The sequence below is a fragment of the Saccopteryx leptura genome, chromosome 4, assembly GCF_036850995.1.
Source record: "Saccopteryx leptura isolate mSacLep1 chromosome 4, mSacLep1_pri_phased_curated, whole genome shotgun sequence".
Taxonomy (NCBI): Eukaryota; Metazoa; Chordata; class Mammalia; order Chiroptera; family Emballonuridae; genus Saccopteryx; species Saccopteryx leptura.
The window spans coordinates 208915638-208935309 of record NC_089506.1 but is presented as its reverse complement, the minus strand read 5'-3'; the positions used below and the strand labels follow the sequence as shown (position 1 = coordinate 208935309).

At 42.9% G+C, this 19672-nt stretch overlaps 1 protein-coding gene across 1 annotated transcript in view; it reads left to right on the top strand.

Moving 5' to 3' along the window:
• RBFOX1 (RNA binding fox-1 homolog 1) overlaps positions 1-19672 on the top strand; it is a 1119122-nt gene that overhangs the window by 483497 nt on the left and 615953 nt on the right. The window contains exon 3 of the mRNA XM_066382649.1: positions 10761-10802. Coding sequence (XP_066238746.1) covers positions 10761-10802 — 42 coding nt within the window. The remainder of the gene's footprint in view (positions 1-10760; positions 10803-19672) is intronic.

Sequence of the window (19672 nt, the reverse complement as noted above, 5' to 3'; positions counted from 1 at the left end):
CTACTATGTGCCAGATTGGACCTGAGTTTGACGGTCTACCTACAATTTCTCATTTAAATCATTACAGTAAACTTATAAGTCAGGTTTTAAAATCATATTCTTATGGCTGATGTTCATTTAAATTTACAAAAGTAGTCCATGTTTACTGAACGAGGTTGAAATAATGTAACAGACCCCAGGAATAAACATGAAAAACACCCTCACTCCTCCCTGGTCCCCATTATCTCTCTCTTTTTTTTTTTTTTTTTGTATTTTTCTGAAGCTGGAAATGGGGAGAGACAGTCAGACAGACTCCCTCATGCGCCCGAGGGGAAGAGAGAGACAGAGAGGAAGAAGGGGAGGGGGGTGGAGAAGCAAATGGGCGCTTCTCCTATGTGCCCTGGCTGGGAATCAAACCCGGGTCCCCCGCACGCCAGGCTGACGCTCTACCACTGAGCCAACCAGCCAGGGCCCCATTATCTCTTTTTTTAAGTGAGAGGAAGGGAGATAGTGAGACAGACTTCTGCATGCACCCTGACGAGGGTCCACCTGGCAACTCTCATGTGGGGCTGATGCTCGAGTCAACCGAAGTATCTTTAGCTCCTGAAGATAACACCCTATAACAGGGGTCAGGAACCTTTTTGGCTGAGAGACCCATGAATGCCACATATGTATTTTAAAATGTAATTCCATGAGAGCCATACAACGACCCGTGTACATTACACATTATTCAATAAAAATTTGGTGTTGTCCCGGAGGACAGCTGTGATTGGCTCCAGCCACCCGCAACCATGAACCTGAGCGATAGGAAATGAACGGATTGTAATACATGAGAATGTTTTATATTTTTAACATTATTTTTTTTATTAAAGATTTGTCTGCGAGCCAGATGCAGCCATCAAAAGAGCCACATCTGGCTCGCAAGCCATAGGTTCCCGATCCCTGCCCTACAACCAACTGAGCTATCCTCAGTTCCTGGGGCCGATGCTCAGATCATCTGAGCTGTGGGAGGAGAAGAGAAAGAGAAGGGGGAGAGGGCGGGGGGGGGGGGAAGCAGATGGTCACTTCTCCTGTGTGCCCTGACTGGGTATCAAACCCAGGACATCCATACTCTGGGCCAGTACTCTGTCCACTGAGCCACTGGCCAGGGCCTCCTGAGTCCCCATCATCTTCCTCATTCCCAGAACATCACTTTGGTGTTTTTGTTTGCAGTTTGATGTTTATCAGCCCAGATGTTTTCCATGTATAAATGGATATTTTTTATGTGTGGTAGTTTGTGTGTATAGTTTTTAAAACAGAAATTGGATTGCGTTTAAAAAAAAAAAAATCCGTTCAGTTTGCTTTGTTTTATTCATTCTACCATGCACACCCTTCTCTATCAGTAAACTTCTAATGAATTCAGAGTATTCCATGGAATTGGCATATTCTGGCCAGAGGTCAGATCCATCCCTCTGATTGTTATAAATAAAGTTTTATTGAAACACAGGCATTTGCTTGCATGTTGTTTCTCCTCGCTTCCTTGCTGCAATGGGTTGAGTAGCTGTAGCAGACTCTATGGGCTCCCCAAGACAAACGTATTTACTGTTTGGCTCTTTATAGAAAACGTTTGCTCACCCTTCCTAGAGATGAATCACAGTTTTTTAAACCATGTTATTTCTGAGGGGCACTGATAGTCTTCCAGGTTCCAGGTCTGTGACCGAGTCCTGCTTGCATTCTGTTGAACAGCCTCCTAGCAGAGGGACCGCGGAACAAAAGGAAATGCGCATTCCGTGTTGTGACAGTTGCCAGTTGCCCTCCAACAGGTGGTACCACCCGGACGGTCTGGCCGAGTGCTCCTTCTGAACACCCCCACCCCGACTCTCACATTCACTGTAATAGCAATTTCTAGGATTTGTTGAATTATTTAAATGAGCCATGTACTTTGTTCAGTCCTTAAACAGATTGTCTTATTTTGTGCTCACAGCAAAATTAGACACTAGGTAGGCACCATGCTGTCCCCATCACGCAGATGGGGCAATTGCGAGCAGAGAACTTATGTAACGTGGCTGATGTTGCCGCCGGTGGCTGTGCCAGGATTGGGCTCAGGCAGTCTGGTTCCTGAGCTTCCCGTCTCCACTGGGGAGAGAACACGACCTGCAGAGGGACCCAGTGGTTGTTATCAGAGGACTCTAATTTGGTAGAAAGTATCCTGATATAAACCCAGTCTCAATCCACTTGCAACTACACAAAGCAAAGTGTGCAGGTCTCTATGCGTTGATGAAGCCAGAAAACACGGTCATTTCATGTTGTGTTGGCGAGCACCACAAACATGTAAACACCATCACGTCGGGGCTGAGTGACAAAAGATCACCTACTGAGGACAGAGGAGGCCCTGGTCGGGGCTTGGGGAAGGAGGGGCTCTTGTGTCTTTGTTTGGCTGGTCTCCTTGGCACTGGGAGCTGTGCACTAGTGGTTAAGAGAGGAACTAGAGTCAAGCTGTGTAGATGGCAATTTTCTCTCTAAGACTTCTTAGCTTTGCCACTTCAGAAGTCACTAAAAAAAAAAATATCCGTGCCTCAGTTTCCCCATTTCTAAAATGAAACCAAGGATACTGCCTACTCACGAAGTGGTGAGCAGTAACTGAGGTCTTCCTGAAAAGCGTGTAGCACGCAACTTGGCACATTGTAAACGTCCGATACATTTCAACCACTGTTAACGTGAGATTTATTTTGCTTAAAAAGAATTTAAAAATTATTTTCCTGTCAGCATATTTTATTTATTTTTATTGAATTTATTCAAGTGACACTAGTTAACATAATTATACAAGTTCCAGGGGCCCCCAATTCTATACAACAGTCAGCGTAGTTTACATTGAACAAAATATAAAGGTATTGCGATGTGCGTGCACTTTCCTTACATGTCCCCAAGTCCCCAATCCGTGTCCTCCCTTATTATGCCTGACTTTTGACTGCTGTTTGCAATGCCACCCTCCCAAGCCCTTGGGTGGGTCAGCCCACCCAACTCTTATTCACCCAGGAAGGGTCAGATCAGGGATCCCATCTCCTGAAACTCCTGGCTGACAGCCACCTCCACGACTGGCCCCACACAACAGGCTGGTGGCCCTCTCCTTTGGGTCCCTGTGGTGTGCTGCCTTGTCTCTTTCCATCACACTTAGGACCCCACCTTATCATCTTTATTTTATTCGTCTCTCTCCCCCTCTCTTTGAGACGGACTTTAGGAAACGCACTACATCTCGTTTATATTTATATCTGCGTCCCCTTCCCTTAGCACAGTGCTCGTCACAAAGTAGGGACCCAGAGTACAAATGTCAAACGCACAACATCCTGAAATGCATAGGGAAAAGGCCAATTGTAGCACTCACTCCGGGTACCCTGAAGTCTGAATTTATATGAGACGGCTATATTATTTTAGAAAACAATTTAAATGATTCTGAAAATGAAGAACTTGAGATATGTACCCAGGTACCGATTGATTTGATTGATTGACGTTTCCGCTGCTAGACTTCTTTGACGGCCTTCTTCCGAATGAATCACAGCCCTCGGAAAGGCTGGAATTTCCAATACTGTTTGATTACAAACCGGAAGACATGCATATGCATCTACTCATTTATCATGCGTCTTCATTTTTTCTTTCGATTCCTACTTTTCCCAATTCAAGTTCATCTCTCACCAATGTCTTCTCGCACTTGACCCTCCCCTACCACACTGGCTTACTCGGCACTTCCATAGTCTTTGCTGGAATTTTCACATTCCCCTCTCCGATCCCCCCCCATGTTTCCCCTCTGAATACATTTTCTAAAAGACAAGACAAAGAGATAAAACACAAACACTTTTTTTAAACTCTCTAAGACAAAGGCGCTGTCCTTCACGTGCGCTCTTAGCACAGCTTCTAGTTAACTAACTATGCACTGTGGCAAATGTTCGCTGTATTGTAACCTGCTTTACTCATCTTTCCCTCCCACTTAGAGGATGAGCCCCAGAAGTCTTCTTTCCTATTGCATGCTTGGTGCACCAAACAGCGTCTGTCATCCCGAAGGTGCTTGATACATGCACACACACATACACACACACGTGTGTGCACACACACACACATATGTATTTGTTGTTGGACACCCAAAGGCATGAATGGATGGACAAATGGATTCCAAACATTGTCCTGATCTGTAGATAAAGAAAGCTAAAGAAGGCTCAGTCCTTTCTCTTGCAGATCTAGTCTGATGTGCGGGAGGGGAAATCAGACCCGTGATAGGGAAGGACTGATAAGAGAGAGCTCAAAGTCCGGAGAAGATGAAAAAGGCTGAGTCTGAGAAAGATTCTTTGGCCCTGTTGGCTAGATGAAGATAGGAGATGGGGAAGATGAATCCCTGCTATTAAACATCCCGTTCAACCAGGAGAGCACAGGGTCTCCTGCTGAAGTTTATTGCTTCGGTTCCTAACCTTTCATAAGTGCTTACTTGGCAGCCCTATCGAGAGTGGTATTTGATTCTCTGGAAGCATCTTAAAGGAGCAGCACCAGACCTCTCTCAACTTTCCGTTTTTTTTTTCATTTCGGCCATAAAAAATATTGGTTTTGTGCATAACTGCCAGGTGAGAAAAAAATATATATCTCATGTTAGTTCCAACTGAAATGACATTTAGTAAAGTGTACATATCAAATATGTTTCGAGGCTGGCTTTTAAAGAGTGTGCAGGAGGGTCTGTCTTTAGAGCAAATCATAAGGAGTTACAGGTGCCTTTTTCTCTTGGAACCTCTCCCATAGTGGCTGTGGGGAAATATTTGTAAGAGTCTCATTAGGTCTAGCAATCACTTAGTGCGCGTCCAGAGCATTACTGCATCTTGTGTGGAGTGTGGCATGATGAGCACAGTTAAAACACAAAGATAGATTGTGGGATTCGGCCATCTTGCATAACTGGCTGTTTGCACTGGATCACTAGTTGAAGAAGAGGTCACTGCTCACCTTACCCAGATGGGTGTGTTACTGAGATAATCATAGGTGTAGGGGCTATTAGGCAGCAAGTAGAGTGTGGTGGTGATGATTATCCAATTCACAAAGAAATTATGGGATTGGACAGGAAAATGGCCCAAAAGGAGAAGAGATATTATTGCCGGAATACAGGCAAAACAATATGAAATGCAGTGTAGGGTGGTAAACACACAATGCAATATATAGATGCTGTATTATAGAGTTCTGCACCTGAAACACCTGTATGATTTTATTAACCAATGTCACCCCAATAAATTCAACAAAACAATAGATAAAAAACAAAAGAGAGCCTGACCTGTGGTGGCGCAGTGGAAAAAGCTTCGACTTAGAATGCTGAGGTTGCTGGTTCAAAGCCCTGGGCTTGCCTGGTCAAGGCACATATTGGAGTTGATGCTTGCTGCTCCTCTCCCCTTCTCTCTCTCTCTCCTCTCTTAAATAAAAATAAATAAAATCTTTAAAAAAAAAAAGAAAAAAAACTGATAAAATTCTCCAAACCAATCAACCAAACCCACAAATATCCCCTATAGAGATTACTTAAATGCCCCTTTTTATTATCTCCAAATCTCATTTTCCTCAATCAGCTTTATTTGAGGACAACATAGCTGTCTCCATGGCTACTGTTGAATTTTGCATTAAATACACTTTTTTTTTTTTTAAGTTTTCTTAACTGAGAAGTGGGAAGGCAGAGAGACAGACTCCTGCATGCGCCCCAACCGGGATCCACTCAGCAAGCCCCCTATAGGCAGACCCATCTGGGGCCTTTGCTCTGTTGCTCAGCAACCACACTATTTTTAGCACCTGAGGTGAGGCCATAGAGCCATCTACAGCTACAGCACCTAGGGGCCAACTTTCTCCAGCTGAGCCATGGCTGTGGGAGGATGAGAGAGAGAGAGAGAGAGAGAGAGAGAGAGAAGGAAGAGGGGGAGGAGTGGAGAAGCAGATGGGCATTTCTCTTGTGTGCCCTGAGCAGGAATCAAACCTAGGACATTCACTTGTCAGGCTAACGATCTACCACTGAGTCCACTGGCCAGGGCCAGCATTTGTTATACTTTGTAATAGGAGCATTATAATGCAGCTTCACTTCACATGGTTCAGGTCAGTGGTTTACTTGTTTCTTCAAATGTTATCCTTGTGCTTTTGTGAGTCTGACAAGCCCTTGTGATCTTTTTAAGACAGATGTTAAAATATGAACCTTGTCAATCAATTATAGAGAGCATTTTGTTTATGTAATGAAAATGAGAGTTATTACTATTACAATACCATAGAAAAACACCTATATTTCTATAAAGTACCCATATCAAAATATTTTCCAATTAGAAATGCCCTACATGACATAAAGGATAATTTGAAAACTACATAAATGTGTTAAGAAAAAAGTATGGCCCCCACTTTTAATTGCATTTCTCATTAATTTTATTTTTTACATTTAGATACATGGACCATTTTGAGTTGATTATTATAGAAAGTGTGAAGTTGAGGTCAAGGCATTTTGTTTTATTTATTTTATGCATACAAACATCGAATTACTCAACATCATTTGTTTTGGGGTTTATCACTTTATGTATTTTTTAAGTGGTTACTCTAGGGATACAATACACATAGTACTTCACTTCTCTCTAACTACAATCTATATTTTACCATTTTAGTTGGAACATAGGAACCTTATTTCCATATATGTTCCATATTCTTTTTTTTCATGTTTGGTTTATCTTATATATTGTATATACATTGAACACATTGTTAGACAATTTTGTGATTATTTTTTTTCTTTCAACCATTACACATCTTTGAAAGAACTTCAGAGGAGTAAACTAGTGTGTTATGTTTATATTTACCCACATATTTGTCATTTCCTTTCCTCTTCTTTAGTCCCAATGTTCCAAATTTCCTTCCGGTATTGTATTTCCTTTGTCTGGAGAACTTCCTATAGCGCTTCTTTCAGAATGGGTCTGTTGGCAATGAATTTTCTTAGTTTCTTCATATTTCTAAAGTATATTTTCACTGGACATGGATTTCTTGATTGACACTTCTTTTAGTTCAGCATTTAAATTGCTTGCTTACTTTCTCACAAGGATTGTACCATTTGCCTTTTTTCCCCCCAGAAAGTATCTATTTTGTGTGTTTGTTGTTTTTAAAAATTATTTGAGTGAAGATTTTTCAGTTTGATTACAGCTGGATGTGAATTTATTTGGGTCTTTCTCTTTAGGGTTTGCAGAGCTTCTTGAATTTGTGGGTTTGTCTTTTGCCAAATAAGGGGAGTTTTCAGCCATTGTTTTTCAAATAATTTTTCTATAGTGAACACTCTATTCTAGAATTCGAGTAACATGAATATTATAAATGTAGTATCTTCTGGCATTATTCTATAGGTCCCTGAGTTTCCTTTTTTAAGTATCTCTTCCCCCCCCCCTTCTTTTTCCTGTCTGTTGTTTAGATTATATACTTTTCATTAATAATGTACTCAAGTTTACTGTTTTCCTCTGCTATCTTCATTCTACATTTGAACTCATTCAGTGAGTTCTTTTTTAAATTCAGGTTATTGCTTTTACTGTTCTAAAATTTCCACTTGGTTCAGAGACAGAGAGAGAGACAGACAGAAAGGGAGAGAGATGAGAAGCATCGATTCTTCGTTGTAACACCTTAGTTATTCTTTTTGTTTTGTTTTGTTTTTTTGCTTTCTCCTATGTGTCTTGACCAGGGGGCTATAGCAGAGTGAGTGACCCCTTGCTCAAGCCAGCAACCTTGGGCTTCAAGGCAGTGACATTTGGGCTCAAGCCAGCCACCATGGAGTCATGTCTATGATCCCACGCTCAAGCCAGAGACCCCACAATCAAGCTGGTGAGCCTGCACTCAAGCCAGATGAACCTGGGTCCTCTGCGTCCTAGGCCGATGCTCTGTCCACTGTACCACCTCCTGGTCAGGCCATTTGGTTCTTTTTTATATCTTCTTTTTTTTTTTTTTACAGCATTGCGTAATTTTTATTTGTTTTAACTGTATATTTTTTCCTTTGCTTGTTGGGGCCTTTTTATAAAAACTGCTTAAAATCTTTATTTGATAATTCCCACTTCTTTGTCATTCCCGTGCTAATGTTTGTGACTGTGTTTACCCATGTGAGTGTAGGTCTTCCTGTTTCTTTTGTATGCTGAGTAATTTTGGCTGTGCCCGGGGTTATGTTGACTTACGTTTTGAGACACTGGGTCTTCTTGAAACTCTGTGGAGATCATTGATGTGTTTGTTTTATCAGAAAATCAGCCCAGTTAGATTCAGGCTGAAGTTTCCTGCTTGGGGTGTGTCCAATGTCCTTCCTGCTGTCAAACCTTTGCAGTGAGGGTTGGGCCTGTCCCACGTGTGCGTCCAGGGCCAGTCTGGGCCCTCTGCAGTGCTCTCTTCAGCTCAGTTCTCACAGTCTGCGGTCTCTGTTCAGGGTCACGTGCAGCTCAGGGGTGAGTGCAGAATTCATAATTGTACCACAGGGGGTCGTTTTCCTAAACTCTTCCCTCTCCAGGATCCTGAAGGCATTTTTGGTTTCCCAAGACTGCTCTGCTGTCTGCCAGCCAGGAAGCTCGTGCCTTCCCCCTGCTCGTGTGCTTCTGCAATTGGGCCTGCATTTGGGCCTCCCTGGCAAGGGGACAAAGAGGGAGATCAATGGGGTTGTGCCCACCTTCCGGGACCCAGAGGAGGATTTACGCCATCAGAGTGCTGGGTGTCTCTCTCTGAATGTGGGTGCCCAGTCTGGGCATGACAGGCGATCCAGGGGAGGGGGAGGGGCAGCGACTCACCTTGTCTCGCGGGACTTTGAATTCTGGCCTTCTCCCTCAGCCCACCTGCTATATCATTCACTCTTCACAGACCTCAGAGAGCTGCTCCAGGCGGCCCTTCTGGAATCTATAGTTGCACAGAGTTGGGAGAAACCGGGGGAAGTCTGCTTATTCCATCTTCGCCACGTAAAATAAAATGTACCCTTTTAGCTAGTCTACACTCTATGATGTAGGGCTCTTAAATACGTTCACAGTATTGTGCAACCATCCCTCTGTAGTGTGAGAACTTGTCACGCAAAACGGAAACTCCCAGCCCAGGAAGACATCTCTCCTCATTCCTCCCCTTTTGCCTTGCCCTTGCCCGACCCCGAAGCAACCACTTTTCTGTAAGGATTTGCCATTGCTTCACTTTTTAACGACTTAGAGATGTAATTAGCATATTGTAAAGTCATCTATTTCAGATGTATCATCCCGTGTGTGTGTGTGTGTGTGTGTGTGTGTGTGTGTGTGTGTGTGTGTGTGGTATATTTATGGAATTGTATTCCTCTCTTTTTTTAATATTTTGCAGTATTTCCTCCCAGTCCTTCCTCTTTCTTTTATCTCTTTTCCTTCTCTTTAATGACCTATTTCCCTGTATTTTTCAAACAAACTAGGAATCATAACATCTGTGCACCTTTATGGCTTCTTAAAAACTAAACAGTGCCTTCTGAGTATTTTTCAAAAGCATGGTTCTCAATGCTGCATGTTCTGCCAGCAAATCAGTATGCTGTCACTCATTGTAAACATTTCCATTATTACACTGTCATATTTACAGTTTTCCTTTCCTAATTAATGCAGCAGTTGAGCGACATATAAACATTTGTGTGTGTCTCTGCGTTAGTTCTTAAGAAGTATTCATACAGATGATATTTTGGGGTTCAAGGGCACAGAGCAGAGCCCTGACTTATAGATTTGTGGCTCTGGCATAGCCTAAATGAAGATTCCTGTTTTTGTTGTTGTTTGAGAGAAAGTAAAAAAGAAACTCTCAATCCAAAATGCATCAAATATAGATCAAAAGTCAGTTCCAAAACCTTCTTATCCTTTAGTAAAAGTTTCAAAAACCTTCACTATACTGTCAGACACTGGGAGTCAGGGGTTGCCTCGCTGGTTAAGAAAATACCAGAAACACACAGAATGAATGGTGAATGCAGACATAGGCTTTATTGCAGCTTCACTGTTTGAGTGCCAGGTGGAGGCAAGCCATTCCCAGGAGGCAGAGTGACCATTTGCCCCAGTTGCCTTTGCCATCCCACTTTGCATATGCTGTCCCTGGTATAATCATTCACACCCCACTCACTCCTTTACCTCACGTATGGCTTCCTGTTTGAACAATAAGTTACGTGCTCACTCGAAAAAAGCTTTTTTGACCTTTAGAAGCACATTTTGGTAGGACAGAGATCAACAACGATGTGTGGCATGCGTGTCACTAGTCCCTCCTCTTTGAGCTCACAGCAGATATCACCAATTGATCAGGGTGTCCCTGAGCTAAGCAATGACCCCAGGATTCTGCCCAACACAGTCCTGTGGGGACTTATTACCATCTGATTAGAACTGGACTGTAAGATGTAGGTAACACCACTGGCGGTTAACATCGGAGAGGACACTGTGACATCCAGTGACTATTCCCAGCCATTTTGAATGGGTCTCAGGAGAGAATGGCTGCACCTGCTAGGGCACAAGTGACTCTGGGCCAAGAGCGAGCCTCCCCACTGGGAGTTTCTCCTCCCATGCCCTTGGGGGATCTCATTCCTCACTCGCCTTCCAGACTGTCTCCTTCTAATTGTGTTTCTGGATCACACAATAGAAACGCCCAGGGAAGCTTAGGCATCCTAAAGAGGGAAAAAAAAATTATTTCGTTCTAATGAAAAAAATTAAACATGTAATTAATTAATTCTGGGTCTGCTTTAAGCCGAGTGATTAGAAGCAACTTTCTTTCTTTCTTTCATGTTGTTTTGATGTAGAACCTTCTGATTTGCCCTCCCCCTCTTTTCCTTTTCTTTGTAGGTTTCAAGACAACAGATGAATTGTGAACGAGAGCAGCTAAGGGTAGGTGCCTCTGCTTGTACAGATACTTCCTGGTTTTTGTTCCTGTGTGATAAGCAAAAATTTCCTTGTCTCTCCCAGGGCACAGGATTCTAAAGAGCCGGCTTCATCTCAAAGACGGGTAGAGTTGAAAATATTTATCCCAGCTAATTTAGTATTGATTGAGCTGGTAAATACAGTATATCTTCTTTTGAAGTGCCATTATAGTAGATATGGATTTTTTTTTGATTTAGATTCAGCAATAAATACTTCTCTTCTGGAATTTGTTTGACATCATTGTACTCTTTTTATGTACAACACGAGGTCTGAGTAATAACAAAGGTCAAAAGGATGTCTTGCTGCCTTCTTAATGTGAATACTTGGCTGTTTGCTGAGTGGCTAAGATGCTCTCTGGCTGTTAGTGGGGGGGAATGAGCCACTCGTATGTCAAGGGCATTTTCTAGGAGAATGCGAGTCCTCCGTAGACCTTTTTGTTTCATGGCATTTGTGTGGATAGGAGAAGGAAGCCGGTTTTTAAACCTCACATGTGATTTACCTTCTTAAAAACGAAACCTTCTCTGTGCTTAAGTATGCTAGATGCAAAGCACGTTCCTTTAGATGAGGAGAGAACGGTTTGCTTATAAATGGGGCTCGGTGACCTTGTTCTGCTTTTATGGTGTCATAGCTGATATCCTTCTTGGCGCGGGTATGGTATTTTAAGAAATATCAGGATGGGTTTCCCCCATTTGCGTTTTTTTTTCAAAATACGCTCATGTTTTGGATGGATGAGTTTGAAGTCCTAATTGGCCTATCTTTAATGTCACTGATGGAAGTTGGACTATGTGCCTTATGGTCATGTTTTCTTGTTATTACAAAAACAAGAGGAATCTGTTGCTTTTAAAAAAAAATGGTAGCAGTGTGGTTTGGGGTGGGGAGATCATTTGTGCTCAAAGGGGTCTGATAAAAGAGGAAATTTTATTAAATAACTGCAATGTCACTTACGCACTGCCTTGATACTTTTTAGGGTGTTCAATTCATGCTGGTCTTGAGGTGACAATGATTTGTATAGAGTTATTTCCATGTTGCGGTTGCTGTTGCCATCAGGTTTGTTAAATCCTTACATATAACAGACAACAGAATCCAGCTGCATGAAACGGAGAAAGTGACTGGATGTTTTCTCTTCTTTTGTGCATATTTATTTCACGTGGTCTCCCAGCATAGCCCTCTGTATTAACCTCTTGCTGCTTCCCGCTTCAGTCCTAAGTACCCGTGTCTACATTAGTTGTGACTCCTTCACGAAGCAGCCTTCACGATGTTCTAAGAGCTTTCCTGAGCTCCCTTATTGCTTTCCCCCTGCAGTCTGAATTACTGGTTCATCCTAGTAAATAATGCATTGCAACTTCAGATTTCTCTTCCTGTTTGGATGGGGGCGATGGCCAGAACTGGGTCAGAGCGAGATAAAGAGGAATGCGTGCTTTAGTCTCCAGGAGGCCTTGATAAATGCATCGGTGTTAAGATAATATCGAAATCTCTGTTGCAAATGAGAGCCGCCTAGCAAATTAAGGACACGGGAGGTAATGAAGTGCCTGTGTGCCGTTTGGCAGCTTTACTATTTCATACTGAGGAGGACATTGTCAACAGGGGTGTGGTTTAAGAATGAGGATGGAGCTCTTTCCACAACATGAATTGAATGAATTCAAGTGGTGGTTTCACATAATGGGTCATACAGTTTAGTCCAAAGGGCCGCTCTGATGGCCCCAAGTGAGACCATCTCTAACGGCATGAACTGGTGTTTTGTTGCTTATTGCTGTGGCAACCTATTTTTTTTTTTTTTGTCTTTTTACATTTGAAACTAATTTATGTTTTGAACTGATAGACAACACATTGGAATCAATGGAATACAGATTTATGTGGCTCAAAAGTTAAATGATACCAAAAGGAATGTGGGAGGGTTTCCCTTTCTATTCATTCAAACTTTAGGCCTCCAGCTCCTTCTTGGAAGACACCAGCCACTATAATGTGCTATTTCTCCTTTGACACCTATGTCCCATCTGCAGATATTTTCTTTGTCCCCTCCTTTCCTGTCCTCAGTCTCTCTTACTCTTTGATATCCCTCCTTTTCTTCTTGACTTGCGTGTATACTCAGCCCCTTCTTCTAGCTGAAAAGAAAACTCCCTTGATTAAGGTGATTTTTTTAAAAGGAGACTTTTATTTTGGTGAGGAGGAGACTGAAAGAAATTTGGTTCTGATCCAAAATGTTAATACCTGGTCACCTCCATGAAATGCATTTTCTTTAATCTTATTATATTTTTCTTAGAAAGAGAAACACTGGGGGGAAAAAACAGATAATCTGTTTAGTTCCCAACGTCATTGAAGGGTGCCCTCCTGCCAGCCTCACTTCTTAGAATATGTTTTAAATACAGCAATCAAACTGCATTTCCTGATTTGCTCTGCAAGATGGTTGGACCATGGCCACATTGCCAAGTTTCTATTCCTTCTAGTACATTCTATCAGGGTGTCAGAATTCACGGGTCTAAGTGGGCAGTTGTAAAAGGTATCCCTTTTTCTCGGCCTCCTAGAAACGGTATCATGCAGATACAACAGCTGCTGCTGCTCTGTGTGTCCTGCACGTGAACACTATGCAGAAGATAGGCATATCCAAGACCCGCTCCTTCACTCTCCTTTCTTCTTCTCACAAACCCCAAATTAACTTTTCCAAAATGGACTCTGTGAAGTGTTTGTTCTATTCTAAAGTCTAAAAAATGATTCTCTGATTCTGGTAATTTTTAGGAAATGCATAGTTAAAGAAAGTCAAACTCTCTCTCTATTTTATTAACTGCAGGACTTCTCAGAGCCTTTAATGTGCAAAAGTGATAAAAAAAAAAAAAGAGGGGTATAATGTACAATTTTCTGCAAACTCATCTGAGCACAGAACATTTTGGATGCAAAACACACTCTGAGACATACTCTTGAAAATTTATATTCGTTTTTCCCCCCCTTTCAGTTAGAATAGTATGATCTGCAGGTTATAGAAAAGTAAACATTATTTAAATGATGAAACCGTTTCATCACCTCCCAGCTCCGAGCTGATTCGGTGAGCTGGTAGCAGGGCAGTGGTTTGGAATCCTGGGGCTTCCCTTGGCCCTCTTTCCCTCTTCCAAGATGAGGAAGCACCACTTGCTCACATGACAGCACTCATCAGGACGGCCGGGGAAGAGGAGGCTTTTCCCATAGTTCTCGTGAAGAAGAGGTTTTTCTCATAGTTCTCGTGAAGAGGGGGTTTTTCTCATAGTTCTCGTGAAGAGGAGGTTTTTCTCATAGTTCTTGCTTTTCATTGGAAGAAAATCATTCCCTGAAGCCTTCCCTGCAAATGTCCTCTTAGCTCTCATTGGTCAAACCCTACGCCAGTCACTCCCACTGACACGGGAATCTCAGTGATTGGCTACAACAGCCATAATTCATCCCCAGGGACAGGCACATTGTCGCCTGAGCAAAGACAGGATTTGTTTAAAAAAGGAGGAAGAGGAGAAAGTCTTCAGTAGAGTTACCAAGCGGAGCAGGAATCCACATGGGTGTCCGTGTTACTCATGCTTTGGCTTCCCGCCAGCTCCTTTACTCGGTCCCTTCCTCCCAACAACCTGACTGTGAGGACCACATATAAAGCAGGTGCCTGAACTCGGCTGTGAATTTGCAATAGATATTTTCTCTGCCAATTTCATATCTCATAGATCCCATGTACCACTCCTAACTCTTTACTCGCTTGGCACTCTGTCTGTATTTTTTCTTATGTTCTCTGGAGTCATCCTGAATGCAGTCTTTGCTAATTTCCCCTCAGCATCAAGTGTGGACAGTAGACATGACACACCTCACTGCAGTGCTCAGCTCAGCCCGGGGAGACTGCCCAGGGTCTTCCTAGTGCCTACGCTTTCCAAGAGAGGGCATCAGCCAGTTATTGCTGGGAATGATGCACCCTTCTCAGAGGGCTATCGGGATTGCTCACGTTCTCTCGAGATTGCTCACGTTCTCAACGAGCAAAGTACAGAACAAACAGCCTTGATCTAGAGTAGACTGAGCCTTCTTCTGAGTGTACCTTTGAAATTGTACTGGATTCCTGTAGAGCTCACATGAAGTCTAAACATTAAGTGCTTCTGAATCTATAGCTGCATTTACCAGTTTGTCCCAAGATCGCTGCTGACAGGTGGGAGCAGTGCTCATTGTACAGTTGTCATAACCCAACCATCAACACTGACCTCTCTGGCATCTGGAACTGACAAATGAACAAATAAACAAGTAAGAGAGAAATGGCATGACCTCAGTAGCCCTTGTCTCCCTCAGCAATCTACCCATTAGGAAGACTGGATACTTATAGGGTAGAGCAGGGGTAGTCAACCTTTTTATACCTACCGCCCACTTTTTTATCTCTGTTAGTAGTAAAATTTTCTAACTGCCCATCAGTTCCACAGTAATGGTGATTTATAAAGTAGGGAAGTAACTTTACTTTACAAAATTTATAAAGCAGAGTTACAGCAAGTTAAAGCATATAATAATAATTACTTACCAAGTACTTTATGTCGGATTTTCGCTAAGTTTGGCAGAATAAATCTTTATAAAACAACTTACTATAGTTCAATCTATCTATTTATTTACACTTTGGTTGCTCCACTATCGTCCCCCATGAAAGCTGGAATGCCTACTAGTGGGCGGTAGGGATCAGGTTGACTACCACTGGGGTAGAGGATCAAATGACCTCTTTTATTAGCATTCATAAAATATTTGATGACAAAGGGATCTTTTGCGCTGTGAATATCAGATGTTGGCTTGGGAACTGTTTAGCAACTTTGTCAGAACACTGTTACTACTAAACAGATAAAGGCTTGGCTCTCAGGTGGGTTAGAATGGGTTCACGGACCACAGTCCTCATCAACAATGTGGCAAATGAATCCCGTTGGAGTTAGCATAGTAAGAGAGGCAGTCAGAGGTGCTCAGGAGCTCAGGTTATAGACTTAGGTTCAGGTCTAAATGCTACATAGTTTCTCAAAGTTTTAGTTTCCCAACGTTCAAAATGGGGATATTACTCTTAAAGGATAGTTGATTGGACGAAATGACTTACGTAAAGCACTTCTAAAAATATATTTACTCATAATCATCAATGTTAGCTGTTGTTACTATGGCATTATTCCCAAAGGTTCTCTCATTCCTCTTGCTGCTAGAAAAGCCTGGCCAGAGAACACAGACACGCAGGGCACACGGTTCCCGCCCAGCTGCCCACACACAAGAACAATTGAAAAAGCAGGCTCTGCTGTTGATGGTGGTGATGTCTTCAGGACAAACCTGCCTCTCGCTTAGCCTGAGACTGATTTGGGCTGGCCTCAGCAGAAAAGGCGTGCAGCCAGGCCTCCCGAGGAGCTTAGAATCGAAGAGCTGTCAGAGCGCAGGAAGTTCTTTCTCATCTCCCGTCTTTGTTTTTCCTTTGTGAGCCCACTCTGGATTTATTTTTTTTGAAAAAGGCTCTCTTCACTATTTCTGTGCACACAGCACCTTGCGTCCCCTAAGATTTATGCTGCATCAGTCCCGTAGATATAGGGACCAACTGTGAATGCCTCCTTGTTACAGATTCCTGGAGAAGGGGCCGATTGGCTCCGCCCGGGTCAGTTGTTTGCTCTGGTCCAGCCAGCTGTGTCCAGCGAAGGAATTTACACAAATCTAGTTGTCCAGGGCCAGCTACTGAGAGAGGACTCGATTATCTGGGAAAGGGCCATTGCTGGCTGAGTAAATATTCCCAAGGATGTCCCTCTACCCTCCAAACTTGAACTCAGAGCTGGGCAAAGGATGCTGGGAAATAGGTGGGGTACATCCACCTCATAGCTCAGCATTTCCCCAAGGGTACGGCCCTGACCCTCGGTGGTACTCACAGTTTTCGGGGGTGAACATCAAGTCACGAAGAAAGGGTGAATCACTTGGAGTGCTATATTCCCTTTTCATTTCTTAATTATTTTTAGGTCAGTGGGGAAACTCTCCGTTTAAAATAAATTACCTTTAACAAGTCTTTTAACAATTTCTAAGCCATCTTTTCAACAGAAAGGGAGTATGCCTCGGGCTTAGAGCCTGCAGCAGCCAAAGCATCTATCTAGACTTTAAAAACATTGTTTGCGAAAAGCGATATTTAAGATGAAGGAGCCTGGAGCTAGGCCTACTGAGATAGAATCTAGACTCTGAAATTGTACTTGTGCCTGTTACGTAAATCCTCTGCGCCTTAATTCTCCCTCTGTATAATGGAGATAATAACTGCTAGTATTTCAGAAGTTGTGTGTGTGTGTGCCTATGTGAGCAAAGATGAAAATAATTAACGTATATGAGCTTCTCAGAACAGCATCTGGTGTAGAGAAGGTTTTTAATAATTGTTAGATATTAATGCTTTTTTCTCCCATTAGCTTTTATTTATGACGACTGAAACTTGTTTTTCATCTACAGTGGCAACACAGAGTTTTCTTGGCAAATACATCTATTTAGGTTACAAATGATTCCCTTGAAAGAGAAGGACGAACCACGTAATGTTACAGATTGCCCGCATTTACGACAAGAATCCGACACTGGTGCGTAAATGACTGAAGTTTTAGCAACACTGAAATCCTGGTGCCGGCTGGTGAAAGGCGTGTTAGAGCAGACCAGTAGTACCAATACTTACCTTGCCAGTTAGAAGCGAGTTTCTCATTTCTGCTAGATACAAGAGGGACGTGGATTGCAGGAGGCGAGCTTGGCTTAAACCTATTTCTTTCATCCAGCTATCAGGTAATGGAAGTTCCCACCTGCCTTGGAAGTGAGCTCTCTACGTTGGAGATGCCTTTCCCGCAGCCTTCTCATGCTCAACCCTTTCCCACTGCTCTTAGGACAGCAGGGAAAGAAATATAAGCCTCCCTCCCCCATCCTTGGCCAGACCCCCCAAGATCCATGGTTTGTGGACAACAGTTTTAAGCTGCAGGAGTTCCTGCTTCCATTTCATTATTTGTTCAAGACATCGTTTTTGATCACGAGCCCTATGCCAGTTGCTGTGCTGGGGGTAAGGTATTTTTCCCCGCCGAGAAGGAAGGAAGGGGCTGGAGCCACGAAGTGTGGAATAGTAAAAGGCTTTACTGAGTACAGAGCGCGCATCCTGCCCGGCGAGGTTCCTGGCCCCGAGGAAAGATGGAGGCCAGTGAAGTCACAAGGAGTCACCCGTGTGAGGGATATTTAAAGGGTTCCTAGGATAGCTGAGCTAATATGATGTGGTGAAATCTCACTGGCTGACAGATGGTCGCTGTTTTCCAAAGTGTTCCTGGGAAGTTTCTTTTGGCCTGCTTGGTTGTGGGCGGTCCTAGCCAAAGTTCCCGGGTCTGACCTTTCCCATTATCCACCAACCTTACACTGCGTAGTGCAGATACACTGATATAGCCAAGCGTCCACGGTCGCTGTTCTCCTATGCCTTATAGGCTACTGGAGAAAACATACATCCCTCAGACAACCATGGCAGAATTCTACATGTGAAACTGATAAATACCTGAAGAGAGAGATGCTCTGTGGAACGACATGGATGTAAGAAGCTCACCTAATCGGCCTCCACTTATCAAACTCGCCAGATTAACACATCCTGCTCAGTCCTTTTATAAAACATATTGACAGGTGCCCATGGCACTCTGAGAGCTGACGGCTTTGTTCAGCCTTACCTTTGCTGTCACCCCTTGTGGTGTCTGCTTGCCAAGAAGTCCGCTGTATTTATTCCCAGACCCGCTCCTGCCAGCTGCACTTGTTATTGTAATTACATTATTCAGTGGAATATTATGGAAACTGATGAAAAATGAGCACAGTAAGAAAAAGAGCTATTTCTGTGAAAACGAAGTCAATGCTTTGGAAGCATCCTATGAAAGCAAGCCTCAGAAATTATTTTAATTAGTTGCGAGAGGACTGTCAAATGTTAGTGGAGAAAAGAAGCCTCGGAAATCTGGGAAGGGGTGTAAGTTTCAGGTTTAATCGTTCAGCTATGTCTTGAAATGCTCACTCCACATTAAATAAAACCGGGACTGATAGTGTAGATCAGAGGTTGACAAACATCTTCTAGAAAGGGCCATATAATGACTATTTGAGGCCTCATGGGCCATATGGTCTCCACTCTAACTATTCAGCACTGTCGTTGTACCGTTAATGTAGCCAGAGACAAAATGAGCAAGGTGGTGTTCCAATAAAACTTTATTGACAAGCAGAGACAGCGGGTCCTATTTGGCCCCTGGGCCATAGGTGACTGGTTTCTACTGGAGATTCTGCAATGTGAGTGAGGTTTCTGTGGGAAGGAGGGTGAGGGATTTCAATCAGCAGGGAAATTACTCAAAGAAAAGGCCTTGGACTCACATCAAAGATCCAGATAATGTACATTGATATAGCTTACATTAAAACAGAAGAATTAGGACAACTCTGTATCACTTTAAAAATGATTCCTTGCTCTAAAAGGCTTCCGAATAACTTTCTTCTCCCATTCCTAAATGTGATGGTTTCTCAAGTACAGAGAGTTAATACAAGGGCTTAAAATCCAAACTAAAGTGATGTTTATTTATATGTGACAACCCTAATGGCTCAGAACCCTGTCAGTCTAGAAGAGAAGAACAAATCTATCATTTTTCTTCTCAGGATCCCCTTACAGTAATTTCCAGAACTCCCTAATGAGGGCGGCGTTCTTCACATACATACATATCTCAGCAAATTTCTTTCCAAGAACTGTGGCTCAGTTGCTGTAATACTCTTTCTCTAGAAATGTCAAGAAGCTCCCTCCTTAGACTGCTCCATCCTTAGAACCGGTTCTCTGCAAGCATGGGCGTTGTCCTCTGTCTGAACATCCCAAACACTCAGCCAGAGTCGACTGAGTGCTT